Genomic DNA, 17236 nt, shown 5'->3' with positions numbered 1-17236 from the left:
CAACAAAACTTAACTGAATGACATAAAAAACAACAGAATTTTTTCAATAAACCACAGAAATTTATGAAATCAGATTCAAAAATTCATACAAATAAGAAAACACATGACAAATGTCAAGAACACTGCCCCAAAAAACAATTAAAAAATGGGACATACTTACTCTACTAGATATAGAAACATGTTTCTAAAAACTAAAGTATCACACAGTATGGCAGGAGAAGTTAAATTATGGTATGTCAAGATAACAGGACAGTATGTGACAGAATTTAGAGAAGCATATAATTAATTAAGAGAGAAGACTTCTTAAGGGGAGAATACAATTAATAGAAAAATAAGCAAAAAATGTGATGAGGAAATTCATGGGAGAAAGAAATGCTTAAAGTAATTTTAATATGTCTTAGTCTCACTAGTGATCAGAAAAATGTAAATTAAAACAGATTCTACTCTTCATCCACCTGATTAGCAGAACAGGAAGGCAGCTGTGACCCAAGAGCACTGGGCCTTCCCGGCAGGAAGCACCAGCAGTAAACGTGCAGCCCCTCTGCCTGCCCGTTCCTTCTGGGTGTGTATCCAAGAGAAATGGTCGCACACATACACAAACCGACAAGCTGCCCTGCTGTAAATGCTGGGAACAAGGCACATGACCATTAGCAGGGGAGGTGACACTGTCAGCCCCCACCAGGGAAGTATCACGGGGGCAGTAAAACTATTACAGTGGGCCCACACACCCTGATTTGGAAACATTTCCAGGACACAGTAAGCCAAAATGGCATGTTAAATAAAGTACAAACCATAAAATAAAAATTGATAAATTGGACTTTGTCAATACTTAAAACTCCTGCTCTTCAAAAGCCACTGTTGAGAAAATAAGACCAGCCACAGACTGGGAGGATGTATGTTTGCAAAACAAAAATCTGATAAAGGAATACAGCCAGAATACATAACAAACTCTCAAAACTCAATGAGAAAACAGCCCAATCAAAATGGGGAAGAGGACTGAACACACTTTGCCAAAAACAGCCTACACCCAGCTCCTCACCATTAGTTGTCAGCGATGTGCTCACAAAACTGAGGGAACTCATGATTTAAATGTGCAGTTACACCACAATGAAGCTGCTCTAAAATCCACACAAAGTGACGTGGCCAGACCCATGGGCACAGCCGAATTCCAAGTGCTGACACACGTGGGCCCCTGGGGCTGTTGTGCCCACGGTCGGGGCACACGGTATGTGGCCACTCTGGAAAGCCCGATGCAACGTTACTCACCCATGAGAAGGAACAAACACAGGAAGCAACAGAGCAGCCTGTCTCCTACCAATTCCCTGCAGGCCCCAGGGAAATCCCTGAGCACACTGGGGGCATTTGGTAACGATCCCCAATCTCCTACTCCCACCCCCACCAGGTTAAGGACAAAAATCCACTGCCAGGTCAATAATACTTCTTGAGGCAGACGCCACTGGTATGAAGTACTTTGGCTCTGAGCAAGTTCTCAGGGCCATGAAGTTCACAACCTCAACTATTTGATGGTTTTGTAAAGTACTTGTAGGCTTAGTGTCTGCCAAGTTCCCATCTGATTTTCAAGATTAGAAAGGAGGGAAATGCTGGTCCATCCTGAGTAGCTTTGCTTCCTTCCCACGTAAGCACCACTCCGTGGCCTGGAGAACACTGGCATGCAAGGCTTGGCCTCCCATGGCCTACTGCTCGTGGCTCAGCAAAGCCCGGACTGGGCAAGGCTGCCCTGGACCCTGGGACCTGACCAGCCATGGGTGGGACACATTGTTTTCTGAAGGAAAAGTGGTTATTTTCTTTCTAAAAGTTCCCTGTCACCATGCCTTCCAGACTGTCCCTTCTGTCTGGCCAATACCGCTGAGGCCTTTCTCCCACCTACTCAACAACATTTGCAGTGTGAGGGCAGGTGCCAAGAGAGTGCTGGCAGATTCCTTAGCTGGTGCTGGTGGTGCCAACTGCCCATGCTGGGCCACCCACTGACGGCCAGTTCTCAGCCCAGGCACACTAAGGGACTGGGGCTGGCGACACGTTAGGTCCCTCATGTCCCTCTGTGTGCTCTGAAAGGAAGCCCAAGCGTGAGCCTCTTGTCTGTTACCAGGTGACCACACAGGCCAGCAACTTCTCCAGCTGCACCGCCTGAGGCACTACGGCCTCTCGATGTCCCCGCAAAGGTGTTTTTTAAGTGGAAAATGCTCTGCAAACCTAAGGATTCTTGTGAGATGCACTGTGAAGGAGCCCGCTCAGCACCCACTCAGGGCCGTCAGCAGGCAGAGCAGCTGCCGCCTGGCTCACCCATCCAATCTCCAGGTAGCATCTACACCCTGGGCACCCGCCAAAGCATGCAGCCCCCTGCTGGCTCTGAGGTGGCAGCTGTGTTGATGCCATCCCACAAGGCCCTCCTCAGTGAGAATGGAGACAGGGGCATGGCCTGTAGAGCCTGCCCAGGGCTCACTGCTGCTGAGCAGGTCACCCCTTTGAATTTTGCGGCCCTGACCAGTAGCCAGTCCTAGACAGGTTCAAGAACCTGAACTCCTATGCCCGGGCCCACAGGGAGGGTTTTAAAAAGTCAAGAAACTGGCAGGATAGGGTGAACTCTGAGACCCCTCTGGTCAAAGGCATCATCCTTAAGAGGAAGGGTGTGAGCTCCCCCCAACACTCGTGAGCCCCAATCTGGCAGGATTGAGGGAGTAGGCTCAGTGCAGGGGCTGGGACCCTCCAGAGACCTATAGTGGGTCAAATAGAACGAGTGGGCAAGACACCTGGCAGCTCTTCCTTCTACCTAGGGACACAGGGATGTATGGGGGCATCACAGACAACCCTCCTCTTTGCTTCAGGACTGCAAGGCCTGGCAGGTGATTGGCGAGTGAGCTGAGCAAGTGAAGTTGGAGTGAACAGGTCCTCGCTGCCTAGAGCCGCTCCAAGAAGGTACCAGGAAGGGAGCACCACGCATGCTGGGCCAGATGCTGAATGGGAGCCCTAGCCCCACAGAGGCTGCCCAGGGGCCAAAAAGCCCATCCCTGGAGGCTTGGACACCCCGATGCAGCCTTGGGGCACTTGCACTATGGAAGTGGCTGCAGAGACCCGCAGGTCTATCCCGATGGAATCTTCCAGAGGATAATACATGGCCCAAGTGGGACAGAGGCTTCTCTGTTCTCCGTGTGGATTCCAGAGGCTGATCGGGGCCCAGGGGTGGTGGGGGGAACAGCCCAGTACTTTTCCACATGCTCCCAGGAGACAGGATGTGCTCTCTAGGCCTAGTCCACCTGCCCTCCTTAAATTAGGCACAGTGTTCAATGTTCCTTCTTTACAAAATGCCTGACGCTGCTTTTTTATAATTTCCCATGAGAACCAGAGGGTGAGTGAGAGAGAAAGCGTTTTTATCGGCTGAGCCCAGGATGAACTCTCCGGGATGAAGTGGCTCCGTTTCCTTGGGAGACTGGCCCCAGTGATGCAGGAAGGGTCTTCAGAACCCAACCCCTAAGCACAGTACCTAACCCACAGAGAACCAGCTGGAAATGCCTCTGCTGCCCAGCATTGCCCTGGGGGCAGACCTTCAGAAAGTCAGAGCGCCTCGGCCTCCAGGCGGAGGGCTGCGACCCCTGCTGGCTGGTCAGCCTCCAGGCACAGGGCCAGGGGCCCCACGCTGGCCTTCCCAGGTGCATTTCAACTTCTGCCCGCTGCTCCTCAGAGCCACAAACCCTCAGCAGTCATGGGCACGTGACTCTGGAAGGAAGCCTCTGTGCAAACCAAACAAAACTCAGGCATCAAGAGAGCTGGAGGGAAACACCACGATTCTCTGCTTTCCGCTTTTGCTTTCCAAATTTCCCAAATTTCTTTAAATCAACATGCATTAATAATGAAAAGTAATCCTGTACTTCTAAAAAATTACCAGAACTTAACAAAAAGAATATAACTACTGACCTTAGGCAGAAATGTTAACCTCTGCCTCTATTTGTCTTAAACCCACAGTTTTGTGGGTCCTACCAGTAGCCAGCAGCCAGCAAACAGGTCATTAACAAAGGAAAGCTGGAAGCTTCATTACAAATTTAAAAACACCAAGGTGATCGTGTGCAATTCACTTGAAAGAAATTGGAGGAACCCAGAAAAAGCAGGAAGCAGAAATCACCCAAGAAAATCAGGTGTAACGAGGTTCTGTGGGACCTAGAGGTGGGCCGGACCACCTAATAGGACCTCCAGTAGTTCTAAAACAACTGCTTTCCATCAGGATCTGGAAACCAAGATACAACTGAGACTCAAGTGGTGGGGAAAGCGAGGATACCAGCAAATGGCCTGGGCACAGGCGCTTGCTAGGAGCCTGCACTCAGAGCCAGATGTAGTCCCTGGAAACAGCCGGGGTCCCTGCAGGACTTCTGTGCACAGGACAAAAGGTGCCGTGTGCTCAAATGAACTTCCTGACTTAGCGGGTTCCTGACCAAAGAGAACGCAGAGCACGGGGTACCTACGACAAGTCGGGGTTCTGGGCCCCAGCCTGGCTCCTCCAACTCCACTGTGGTGGCAGCTGAGAGACGACCCCCAGCTCCAGGTGGGCACAGATGTCAATACACAAGCATACTTCACACCTGAGCAGCTCCTCTCTGCGCACACCCTGCACTCACAGCATCCACCCCATGGCACCTCTGACAGGGCCACAGAAGGATGCTTTAGTCCACCCATCTCACGAAAGCACAGAGCTGCTTGTGTGGATGGAGCCCTGGAGTTATCTAGACTAGCCCTCATCCAACTGGGCACATGTACCCTGAGGGACGCAAGACTTGCCACAGGGTCAGAGCACAGGCGGCCTCCAGGAATCCCTCTAGGCTGCTAGGACCACATGTGCTGAACACTGTTCTGTGAAAAGGCTCAGCACGGGTGTGCTCGAGGGGCTGGTAGGCAGGTGGGCTCTCTCTTCTGCCTCCCGCTACACAATAGCCTTTCCCCACTTCATTTAAGAAAGGCTGTCACCCTGCCCTGGGCATAAAAACTTCAGGGGCACTAAACAAAGGCATAGTTTGAAATGCTGGACTTATAAAGCAAATGAACGTAATTAGCCAGCACCCAATCCTCAATCCGTCAGGTGGTTTCCAATTGTTTCTTCATGCAGTTACGGTCCCCATGGGCAAAGGCCACATGGCCTGCCATGCTCCATTGCAATGTGTGCCTCAGCAACGCTTCTTCATGGTGAGTGAGTTGTCAGAACTCATAATATCTTACACCGATCTGATCAACTGCATACTAGGAATTGTGAAGACAGCTTAATATAAAAGAAAAAATTTTAACACCCAGAATTCAGGGTAACAGAGAACAAATTTGGATGTATATACATATTTTTCTGGCAGATTTATGTTATGCCATGCATTTTTATGTTAAGGTGTGTACTCCTAAGTACAGATTCCCAGCCACACTTCAGAAATCACTGTGTGAAGGGCCTCTCCTGTCGCGTATGCTACGCCAGCCTGGATCCTCAGGGCACAGCTCCGAAGCCCAGCCCCAGCCCCCGCCAACAACCAAAGTCCCTTTAGTATGGCACCTAACACAGCAATCTGTAGATCCAACGGCGGTAGAAAGGCAGTCGTGGTGTTCCAACCTAAGACTTACTGAAATCCTTACCTGCCCTACAGTTGCTTGTAGAAGGCACTTGTAACCTGTTCCTGCCTCTGCTCCACCCACACGGACACCAGCAACACGACCACCCAACCCTCCCCAGATCAGGAAACCAGGAGACACAAATGCAACTGTGGCGCCTACCTGGGGGTGGGCCTCCTTGCCGCCTGGCTCAGCTTCAGGTGCCAGCAGGATCTCCTGTGCTGACGCCTTCTTCCATTTTTTGTTCTTTTTGTCCATCATTTTGGTAACTTTTCTCTTCTGTTTTGCCATTCTGCAGCAAAGAAAGTAAACTGCTAAATACATAGGAAATAAAAGGTCTTAGGCCATATAATATTTCTAAACAAAGGGGGTCAGGCCCTTTCCCGTTGTAAAGGAAATACAAAACTTTTTCAGAAAATATGGAAAATAAATAAAAGTTAAAAGAAAGTTGAGCCCCTGATTTCATCACCTGTGGACAGCCAGTCCAGCATTCTGGTGTGTTTCCCAAGTATTTTACTTAACATAGCTGCAATCATACATGCGTGATACAGTCCCTGTATTTCTAACTAAACATGAACACAAAGTTTTAAGATTAAGAGAAATTCCATTTTTAGTGGCAGTATCAAAATTTTCCAAAGGTGAAAATTAGGGAAATGTGTCTACTTCCTCATTACTAACTATTTAGAGTTACTTTTATTTTCTACTATTCTGACCTAATTCGTATTTCCCCATCATGGGATGCTGCAGCACTACACAGGCAGAGGGTGACTGTCACATGCCCTGTCACTGGGGCATTCAGTCACGCCAGGGGGTCTGGCACCGACTGGGGCCACGTAAGAGGAATGCCATATGGGTGCCCGGTTAAGACTGCTTTCTGAGGCACAGCAGTGGCCAGGACTCCACGGGTAAGAAGAGAAAACAACGCATGGACTCTAAAACCATGGCCTCTGTGCACTGTGTGATGGGGGTCAGGAGGAATGGCCAGTGTCCCAAGACCTGGAGGCATGCTGAGTTGGGGGAGAGCCCCCCTTCCCTCCTCCCCTCCTTCCCGGGCAGCACTGGCTGCGGGTCATCTGAGGGATCCTGGTTGGGGGGGTCTTCAGTGAAGATCCTTAGTGGGGCCCTCCGAGGGGAGATGTCTGAGGGCAAACATTTGAAGGTTGGATGCCCAAGGGAAACCTCCAAGTGGGGACGTCAGCTTAGGGCTACGACAAGTGGAAGGAGTGGGGAGTGGCTCCTAATAGGTACAGGGTTTCTTTTGGAAGAAGGAAAATGTTCTGAAATTAGGTTGTGGTTGTGGTCACAGAACCCTGTGAATATATGAAGCAAAAGGGAATACTAATCTCTTTCAAATTGTTTGTCATAAGTTTAAAAATTAATGCCCCAGTACTGCTTTTCCCCTCCTTTCCCCTAGAGGTAACCCTGTTTCACAGAGTGGTTGTGAGGATGGCATGAACATGTGTGAAGCACCCGGCACATCCAGAACCAACCTCACCAGCTTCCCAGGTGCACACATTTGCTGGAACAGTTGTTGAAAGAACCATATTTATGCCATTAAAGTTGTATATCACATCTACCAGCCAAGGTTGAACTTCGCTGACTTCACCCTCTGCATCGGCACTATTTAAGTGGCCTAGCATCACCATCAGAAAGCATAAGGCCCCCTACTTATAACTCCTTACAGGCCTTTCTGCAAAAAATCAAGGGACTCAAACTTCTATAAAGCAATGCCAATATTAGTTTTCCCCATATTAGGTGGCAGGGAAGGAGCAGGTTCAGAAGGGCAGAGGGTGTTACATAATGATATTTACCACTAAAATTAGTACTGATTGTGAGCTTACCATGTGCCAGGCCCTGTTCCAAGTGCTTTACGTATATTAACTCATTTACTTCTTGTGACCAAAGAGGAAGGCACATAGATGAGGAAACTGAGGCACACCTATCAGAGTAGGAAATTAGTAAGGCAGAGCAAAAGCTACATCATTTGCACATTATTTAGAAATATGGAAGTAATTCCAGTAGAAAGAGCTAAAAGGCTAAACTACGCTGCCTCTGAGGAGTAGGACTCAGAGGAGTAGGCAAGGGAGAGGGCAGCTGATTACTCTTTCTAGGTAAGTCTCCTAATACCATGTGAGTTTTTTAGTTATACGCACACATTACATACCTAATTTAATAGGTTAAAAAATGCCATTTTTTACATTAAAGATTTTTAAATTCTATTATTGAGTGTTGGCCAGAAAATGATGACAAAGATACCATCGCGCCTGTTGACAGGAGGGTGAATCGGCAGCCTTTCTGAAAGCTGATTTTATGGCATTCACCAAGCACTTCGGCTCAGTGATTCCCTCCTGGGCATTCAGCCTAATGAAATAATATTGGACAGAGATTCATATACCAGGATGGTAGTGACATTCTGTAAAGGATGATAATACCTCTAATCCTAAAAAGCTGAAAACACCACAGTTGCCCAACAGTGCATATCGGGGAAGCAAACGGCTCCTTCATGCCGGGGAAAGCACCTACACAACCAGTACACACTGTGGCCTCCCAGAACAGGAGTAAGAGTTCATGGTATAACGGGAAGTTAGACGCAGGGGAAAGGCTGTGTATATGAAGTACGACTCCTGCTTTGCAAGAGAAACTACACATAAATATGCACAAAGGAAAAAACTAGAAGGGAATACATTAAAATAGCAGCATCTTAGGGAGTTAGAATCACTAGAATGCTTATTTTATTTCCCTTAAACTCTTCTGTAGCTTCTACAACAAAAGCAGAAAAAAACACCTTATTTTAAGATAGCAGCACAAGTGCTCAGTGAAACAAACCGCTTCCCAACGGAAAGCTGCCCTCTAGCTTGAGCAAACGTGAGGAAGCCAGCTCAGGGCTAATGGGCCAGTCTGGAGGCACAGATCAGGGCAAGTCAGGTCAACAGGCTGAAGCAGCCAGGTCTCCAGGGCTGAAAAGAAACTCCAGCCTGAAAGAAATCAGTCAGCCTACTGGAAAAACATCATTCTTTAAATCTGAAAAGATGGCCCAAAGCCCTGGATGTGTTCCTCACCCAGCGATTCTAAGTTGCCTCCGAGGTGTCTTGGCAGGTTAGAGGAAAGGGCACCTCCCAACTCCCTGGGCAAAGGCACTGAAGGAGGGCCAGGCCCTCACCATGCACAGCCCTCTGGGGAAGCAGTCTGAGGAGTCCAGAACCGCAGCTTCACTCCTGTCTGTTGGGATACAGGACTGTCCAAGTTCTGACTTGCCCACTTTGACAAACAGCTTCCAGACTCCACTCAGCTGCTACCTAACTCTACTTTCTCCCTCCCTTGTCCAAACTCCAAACTCATTACTACAAAAACAATCATGCCACTCACCGAGCCCACCTCCCCTCAATCTAACTCACTTGGATCAGCTCCATGGGGTCCAGCCAGTCTTGGACTTCCCCAGACCTGCACTGTGCTGACCACAGCACCCCAGCAGCCTGCCAGCCTCACTGCACCTCGCAGAGTTCTGGGCCTGGCACACCCAGCTCCAGCACCTGCTCCTGCCTGGTGGGAAAGCCCCCCAAAAAGCCTCACTTTGAATCAGAAGCCCTGAGCATCAGGGGATCTCTAGGGCTGTCAGCAATTCCCCCGCAGGTCCCCACTGCTGCCACAGGATCCCAGATCACAATTTGCCTCTCCTAATCTCTGAAACCCTGACGTCTCCTCTTTCTGTAGAGGAGGAGCCTGACACCTGACCACTGAGAAAAGCAATTGCAAGGGGACTCCCACAGATCCACATCTTCCCATGCACCCCCAAGAATGGCTCTGAGCAGCCCCTCCTGAGCCATGCCCCCTCCTTTCTCAACTCATGTTTCCCAATCTTAAGCCCCTCTCCACTCCACACACTCTATCCCCGTTTCACCACCTTCTGCAGCAAAACTCAAGAGCTGTCCACTCGCACTGTCCTTAACTCCTGCCCACCCCTTCTCTCTTGTGCCCTCAGGCTTTCGCCCACCACTGTCCCAACACCTTATTATTATTATTATTATTATTTTTTTTAATAATTATTTTTTATTGAAGGGTAGTTGACACACAGTATTACATTACATGAGTTTCAAGTGTACAACACAGTGGTAGAACATTTATATACATAATTCTAGGTTCCAGCTATCACCCTACCAGGCTGTTACAATATCTTGACTATATTCCTTATGCTATACATTACATCCCGGTTACTAATTTATTTTACCATTGGAAGTCTGTCCTTCTTTTTTTTTTTTTTGTGAGGGCATCTCTCATATTTATTGATCAAATGGTTGTTAACGACAATAAAATTCTGTATAGGGGAGTCAATGCTCAATGCACAATCATTATTCCACCCCAAGCCTAATTTTTGTCAGTCTCCAATCTTCTGAGGCATAACAAACAAGTTTTTACATGTAGAACAAATTCTTACATAATGAATAAGTTACATAGTGAACAGTACAAGGGCAGTCATCACAGAAACTTTCGGTTTTGCTCATGCATTATGAACTCTAAACAGTCAGTTCAAATATGAATACTCATTTGGTTTTTATACTTGATTTATATGTGGATACCACATTTCTCTCTTTATTATTATTATTTTTAATAAAATGCTGAAGTGGTAGGTAGATACAAGATAAAGGTAGAAAACATAGTTTAGTGTTGTAAGAGAGCACATGTAGATGATCAGGTGTGTGCCTGTAGACTATGTGTTAATCCAAGCTAGACCAGGGCAATAAAACATCCACGTATGCAGAAGATTTCTCTCAGAACAGGGGGGGTGAGGTTCTAAGCCTCACCTCTGTTGATCCCCAATTTCTCACCTGATGGCCCCCCTGCGACTGTGCCTGTCTTAGGTTGTTCCTCCCTTGAGGAATCTTACCCGTCTCTGGCTAACCAGTCATCTTCCGGGGCCATACAGGGAAATGTGAAGTTGGTAAGTGAGAGAGAAGCCTTATTGTTTGAAAAAGTTAGCTTTTTACTTCTTTGCATATTTATGCCCTGTGGCTTCTATGCCCAGCATTTGTCTTGAGGTATCTTTACCACTTGGAAGAATTATGATACTCGGTAAATTTGATATGAGGCACGAATTCTATTTAAGGGTTGTAATTAGGAAGGAAGAAGAAAAGCTATAGAAGTAGCAGGCGGAAGAAAACATGGGAAGATTGATTATTTCTTTGATATATCTTCTTGTAGAGTAACTTCAGCATGTATAGGTTTTAAGCTACTACTTAAATTGCACACACACATTAACATAATAGGAGTATAGTTACATAACCAAAGCATATCTGTAATTACCAGCCATCTCCAGTGAAACCAAGAAAACCAGTTAGGCACCTTAGGCATTTGTGAAAACTTATCTATGATATGGTGGATATTGTCCAACTGAACTTGAACAGTCTGAGAGAAATCAGACAAATTAAAACAACCCATTCCTGGGGACTGTTCACATGCCATATGTTCTTTTAACAGTAAATAGTTTGTAGTTGTAAGACTTTGGAGCGCTACAATTTGCACTTCTCCAAATTCTTGGTTGAGTTCCAACAGTATAGATCCAGTCCAATTTTGTTGTTTTACTGTATGCACAGGCCAGCTTAGCTATCCCAACACCTTATTATTAAGATCACCCCCGTGAGCTGCGGACAAAGACTCTGTGCCGGACCATCCCCAGCCAGGCTCCTCTGAGCTCTCTCTCTACTAGGCCTCAACCTTAGCTTATGAAGACGTGAACAAAACACTAACAGAGCTTTTAACACCTCAAGGCCACACCCCTACCATGACCCTGGTCTGCTTAAAAAGTGCCTGCCTGAGAAAACCCAAGGCTGCCAAAACGATCCAGCCGACACCTGAATAGAGGGCTTCGTCCCCCCCAGCCACCTAGAGGGCAGAAACCTAACTTGCGTACATGTTATTGGCAAGCCCAGAAGGTTTTCACAGGGACCAACATCTCCATCCTGTTTTGGGGATTTCCCTACTAACTCTGAGTGACCCCTTCCCCCTCCTTCTCCCTCCAAAACACCCAAGCTCCTCCATACAAATCCAAGGTGAGTGCAATTGACACTCTTCTCCCTTATTGCAAGTTACTCCCAGTTAACATCTATCCTTACTTTAACTACACTCCGGCTTTGCTCACTTCTGCCAGGAAATCCCATGGCCAATTCCCAGCTCTCATCTCACCAGACCTAACAGCAGCACTGGACAGGTGCTGCTCCCCTCCTGAGACGCTCCTTCCTCTTTGCTTCCAAGGCAGACACCACACTCTCTTGCCTCTCCTCCTACCTCTTCACCTCCCTGACCCCTTGACATGAAGGACCCTGCCTCAGTGTTCCACCTACTCTCATTCTCTCAGCATTCTCATTTAGCTGTGTGGCTTTACATACCAACTGTATGCTGATGATTTCCAAATTTCCCCCTGAACTGGACTACTACACTGTCAACTCGTATACATATCACCAACACCCACACAATCCTCTCACAACAAAGTGTCAAAGTCCACATTCTGACCACCCCCTCCACACAGCTAGCTGGTCCTCCTGCAGCCGTCATCCCCTCAATAAACGGCCATCTGGCAAAATCCAGATTGTAGTAATCTAAAATCTGTGGAGTCAGCCACAGCTCTAGTTTCTGAGACATCCAATAGAGCAGTAAACTCGGTTGGCCTTAACTCCAAAACACATCCAGAATTCGAGCTTCCACTTCCTCTACCATAAACCCGGGTCCTGCCACCCTCTCTCATCTGGAGTATTCAATAGCCTCTGCCCTGGCCCCCTGCCCTTCCAGTGCATTCCCACACAGCATCCATAATGACTTTTAAAATACGAAGTCAAGTTACAGCTCACCTCTGCTGGAAAACGTCCCAAGGCTTCCCATCTCACCTAGAGAAAAAGTCCGTGTCCTCGAAAGCGCCGGTAGGTCCCACGAGTCCGCGCTGCTCCGCGTCGTCCTTCCCTCACCTGCTCTCTCCCCGTCTCGCTGTTCATTGCGCTCCCACGTGGTTCACCTGCTCCCATGTCTCCCCCCTCCACCAGGGGTGTCTGCCAGTCACCAAGGTGTCTCGCTGTTTTAATCTTCTGCAGGGGAGCTAATCCCTCCTATTTTTCACTCTCTCCCCCTCCGGAACGCGGGTCCACCAGAGCCGAGGCCGTTGGTTACCTCCACGCAGGCGCCCGCGCGCTGACCCGGAGGCCGTGCGGACGCGCAGGAGAAGCCCACCGAGCTCTCCCAGGGGAAGGGGCGGGACAGGCAGGGCGGCGAGTGGAAGGACTGCGGAGCGGCGGGGTGGAGGTGCGCAGCCAGCTGTCTCACACAGCCGGAGCAGCCGCCTACCTCCGCTCGTCTGCCCACCCCCGGCCTCCCGCCCGGCCCGCGCACCCACGCGAGGGCCTCCCCGCCACCCCGCGACCCCGCCACCGCACAACCCTCACCTACCTGCGCGTGGCCGCCAACGCTGGCTTCCGGCAAGCGCCCAGGGAACACGATCCCGCCCTCCAGAGCGGCGCCGCCCATTGGCTGAGGCCCGCCTCCATCTCCCTATCGGCCAATGGCAAGCGGCAGCCGTTCGGAGGCGGGCCAGGCGCGGGCGCAGACCGGTAGCGTAATCTCTGGGCGCCGCGCTGACCAGGACTGGCGGTTGCTAGGCGACCTCCAAGTGCGAGCGGGCGCGGTACGGCGCGCGCCGGGTTTCCGGCTGCGCGGGCTCTGTCCTGAGCATCACAGTCTCACGCGCGTTGCACGGGTGCCGGCGTTGGGCTGTGGCGGAGCTGCGTGCCCGTTTGTTCCGCGGGGCGGGCGTGCCGGCCGCGGTGGGCTGGGCTCGCCACGCGCGCCTTCCGTCCGAAGCGTAGCGCGCCCTCCGGTGGTAGATGGCGGAGTGCGCTGTGGGCGCGGAGCGGCGGCTTTCAGTGCAAACGCCGGGACCGCCCAGGGGGGGCCACTTGTGCGGCCGCCTCGGCGGGGCCACCCCGGGAGGGCCGGACTCGGGTCCGGGGACGTGGCCCAACAAGCGGCGCCGACTAGCTTGCTTCCGACCGCGTGCTGAGCGCCCGTCTAGGGCACACAGCCTCCGGGGCTCCCTCGGGCGCAGCGCGGGCCTCAAGCATGTGCTTGCCAGCTGCCCGTCTCGGAAGGCGTTCCGCGTTCAAACTGCACCCCCCGGCTTCACCACTCCACTGAAAAACTAGTTTTCATCCGCACATAAGCTTGAATAATACGCAGCAAATAAAAACATGACTGTATTTGTAATCTATTGTTTGTTCTTGCTTTTTTCTCCCTTTTTTTAAAGGCCCGGTAATATAGGTAATTTAGATGAGGGCCATTGGAGGTCACCTGAGAGGCTTCCTACCTCAAGGGGCATAGGTGCAATAATATGATCTGGTCTTAGAGGGGGATGCTCTGGCATGCCCCAGCTAATGGATGCCTAAAAACCTCAGTCATGTAGCAAACCCTGAAGCTCAGGACCGACACACACCTTCTTACCAGGGCGTCCAGAGCACTTACCATTTGCTATTCACCAGGTCTGATTAGCATGATGCCATCAAAACGGGATCAGTGGATGATCAAGCATCCAGTGTCCATTAGACATTGTCCCTCAGACACTGACAGGAATCAGGAATGTTACTATGGCCCCTAACCAGACAATAAAATGTGAACTGCTGTCCCTCCCATCTGAATACAAAAGGCTTCCAATGCTCTCTCTTGATGGGGACAGATCAATAGTCACACACCAGGTGCCAAATGCTATGTTGATCTGTTTAAATAGACTCTACAACACAATTTATAATCACAGCTGTAATTAGAGGCCACCACTCAGCTAGATTGACTGCGGTTCACTGTCACCACCAAAACTCATGTATGTGGAAGTCACTCATGCTCTTAAGTATTTGAAGAGGGCCCTAATCTCGGCAGTTCCACCCAGGATAAGGCACTGCTTCAAATGGACACTCCTGGCCAGTTAAGGCAGTTTTAAGTGGCTTCCAGTTGGCCCTCCTACCACAATGGTTCTCGCCCCACAGGTTAGAACTCTAAGGAGAAGGTTCTGGCAGCTGTTAAGTACCCCCAGCCCAATTTGCATTTAGAGATGGGGAAATGACCACAGAGTGAGTCTGTGGGTCCACTGGACCTGTGGCAGAAGAGGACTGAATTAAATCTCTGGGTTGAAAATTTAACACTAACATTAACTTGAAGATGAACTCAAGTAGCCCCCAGAACTTTGTAACTACTAAAAGGTGGCAGTTTCTCTTTGTTCTCCCTGTTTTCTGAGTCTCAGGGTCAGAGACAAGGCAGAAGGCTGATTTTGCAGAAGCCAAGCCACCCTGTCCCAGGGGCTTGAGGAGGAACCGATAAGAAAAACAAAAAGCAATTGAATCAGCCTGAGAATGTCTGCTTAGATCCTTGCCAGCTGCTACTTTCTACATCTGTGAACACCATGGCCTCTCTCCCACGAGTTCCCCTCTAAAAGCCCTAACTGCTGGTGCTTCAGGGGACAGCGGTTCTTTAAGCACCAGCCTGACACTCCCCCACTTGCCGGCAGATTGATAAACTATTCTTTCCTTTCCTTGGAAACTTGTCATGGTGTTTTGTGGCTTGACTTTGCTGACAAGGACCAGTTTTTGGTAACAAATCTGCAAGAAAAACTGGGGCCAGGACTCCATTTCTTAACTGGCCTGTCAGGCTCCCTCCAACAGGAAAGCCAGGAATCTCAGCACCATGGAAGCAGTACCTTATCCCAGGCGGAATTGCAGAGATTAGGGCCCTCCTCAAGTGTCTACTAATGGATGAATGAAAAAAGAAAATGTGGTATATCCACACGATGGAATACTACTCAGCCATAAAAGGAAAGTATTGCTAATACATGTGACATCCTGGACAAACTCTGAAAACATTATGCTAAGTAAAAGCAGCCAGTCCCAGAGGACCACATATTGTATGATTCATCTATACGAAATGTCCAGAACAGGCAAATCCACAGGGACAGAAAGTAGCCTAGTGGTTGCCAGGTGCTGGGGGAGGGGGCATGGGGAAAATGCGGAATGCTCAGTGGGCACAAGTCTCCTTTTTGGGCATGAAAATGTTCTGCAGCTAAATGGAGCTGGATTACTCACTTTAAGATGGCTAAAATGGTGAACTTTTATGTTACTGATTTTTTGCTCCAATAAGAAAGTACTTGTCCCTCCTTTAATGTAGTTGTATCACCCATTTAAAGGGTAACCGTGTTCATCTGTTTGTCTTCAGTTCAAGGCCCACCCCCTGCCCCGGACATCTGTTGAGTTTCATTGACTATGTAAAACACTAACATGAACCCAGACATTAAAACTGCACAAGCAAGTCTATGCCAAGAGGTGGCATGCTCTCCCCTTCACCTCGCCCCCACCCCTCCCACCTCACCCCATGGAGGTGCCCAGAATTAATTTCCTTAATTTCTGGTTTATCTTTTCTTTTCTAGCAAAAATGAGCAGATGTATGGATATTTATTTCTTCTTTCTTACACACAAAAAAGCACATTCTTCTGCACCATATTCCTTCAAACCATCAGTATATCCTGGAAATCTGCCATCAGTTTACAGACACTCTTTTTATTCCTTTTTACAGCCTCATGGCACTGCACAGGGCAGATTCACTGTGGCTCATTGAACCACTGCACATGGCGTGGAGATAATCTCCGATCCTGCAATGACAAATTATGCCATAATGAATAATCTTGTGCACACGTGTTTTAATATTATCAATGGTATAGCTTCAGGATAGATTCCTAGAAGTGAGATTGTTAAATATATATTTGTTTTGCTAGATACTGCCAAATTTTCCTAACGGTTTGTGCCATTTGGCATTCCCACCAGCAATGTGTGGAAATACCTGTTGCCTCACAGCCTTGCCAACAGAGTATGCTGTCCAAGATTGGATTTCTGCTAATCTAATCTGAGAAGTAGGAACCCAGTCTGGTTTTAGTTTGTGACTCTTCTACCAGGAGTGGGGCCGAATGACCTTTTATACACCCAAGGACCCCCCTTAGGTACTCTTTGTGTTAGCTCATATCCTTCACCCACCTTTCTTCCTGGTTCCTGACCTTTTTCCCCTCAATGTTTAAGTTCTTTATATATTAGAGATAGAAACCTTTAACCGTGATCTATGTTGCAAATACTTTCTCCTAGTTTGTCATCTGTCCTTTGATCTTGCTTATGGTGTTCTTTGCCAGGCAGTGTTCATCACTATGAACATCTTCCTTCATAGCATCTGACTTTGGATCAGTGAGAAAACCTTTCCCCATACATGTTATACAGAAATTCACCCATGTTTTCTTTTAGTATTTGCCTGGTTTCATTTTTTACATTTGGGTTTCTGATACAAGTCCTTTGTGTGTAATGTAAGGTATAGATGCAATTTTATCTTTTCCTAAATGGCTATTCAGTTGAACCAACACTTTTTAAAAAATCCATCTTTGGCCCCAGTGATTGGAAATACAGCTCTTATCACATCCTAGTTTCCACTTGGGTCTGTTCCCAAAGTTTCTGTTCTATGCTTCCAGTCCGTCTCTTCATGTGCCAGCACCATGCTGTTTCAATGAGCAGGTTCTATGGTGTCGTCACAGCAAGCGGGGCTGGCCCCCAGCTCTTCTGTCTCCCTGCTGCTCTTACATGCTTAGTTTTCC

General features: G+C 48.7%; 1 protein-coding gene across 4 annotated transcripts in view; it reads right to left on the bottom strand.

Moving 5' to 3' along the window:
- Positions 1–13159, bottom strand: part of C10H7orf50 (chromosome 10 C7orf50 homolog) — a 116573-nt gene extending 103414 nt beyond the window's left edge. Inside the window, exons 1-2 of one of the 4 annotated variants that reach the window (XM_036932873.2) lie at positions 13021–13159; positions 5755–5884 (exon numbers count right to left, since the gene is read on the bottom strand). In XM_036932873.2, coding sequence (XP_036788768.2) covers positions 5755–5884; positions 13021–13118 — 228 coding nt within the window. In that variant the 5' untranslated portion in view covers positions 13119–13159. Of the gene's footprint in view, positions 1–5754; positions 5885–12431; positions 12952–13020 lie in introns of those variants that run through there. The other 3 variants (XM_036932872.2, XM_057487475.1, XM_057487474.1) reach the window with 3 other exon arrangements.
- Positions 13160–17236: the final 4077 nt, after the last annotated feature.

Source organism: Manis pentadactyla, chromosome 10 (genome assembly GCF_030020395.1).
Source record: "Manis pentadactyla isolate mManPen7 chromosome 10, mManPen7.hap1, whole genome shotgun sequence".
NCBI lineage: Eukaryota > Metazoa > Chordata > Mammalia > Pholidota > Manidae > Manis > Manis pentadactyla.
The sequence above is the reverse complement of the archived record's forward strand: the minus strand, read 5'-3'. Positions and strand labels throughout refer to the sequence as shown.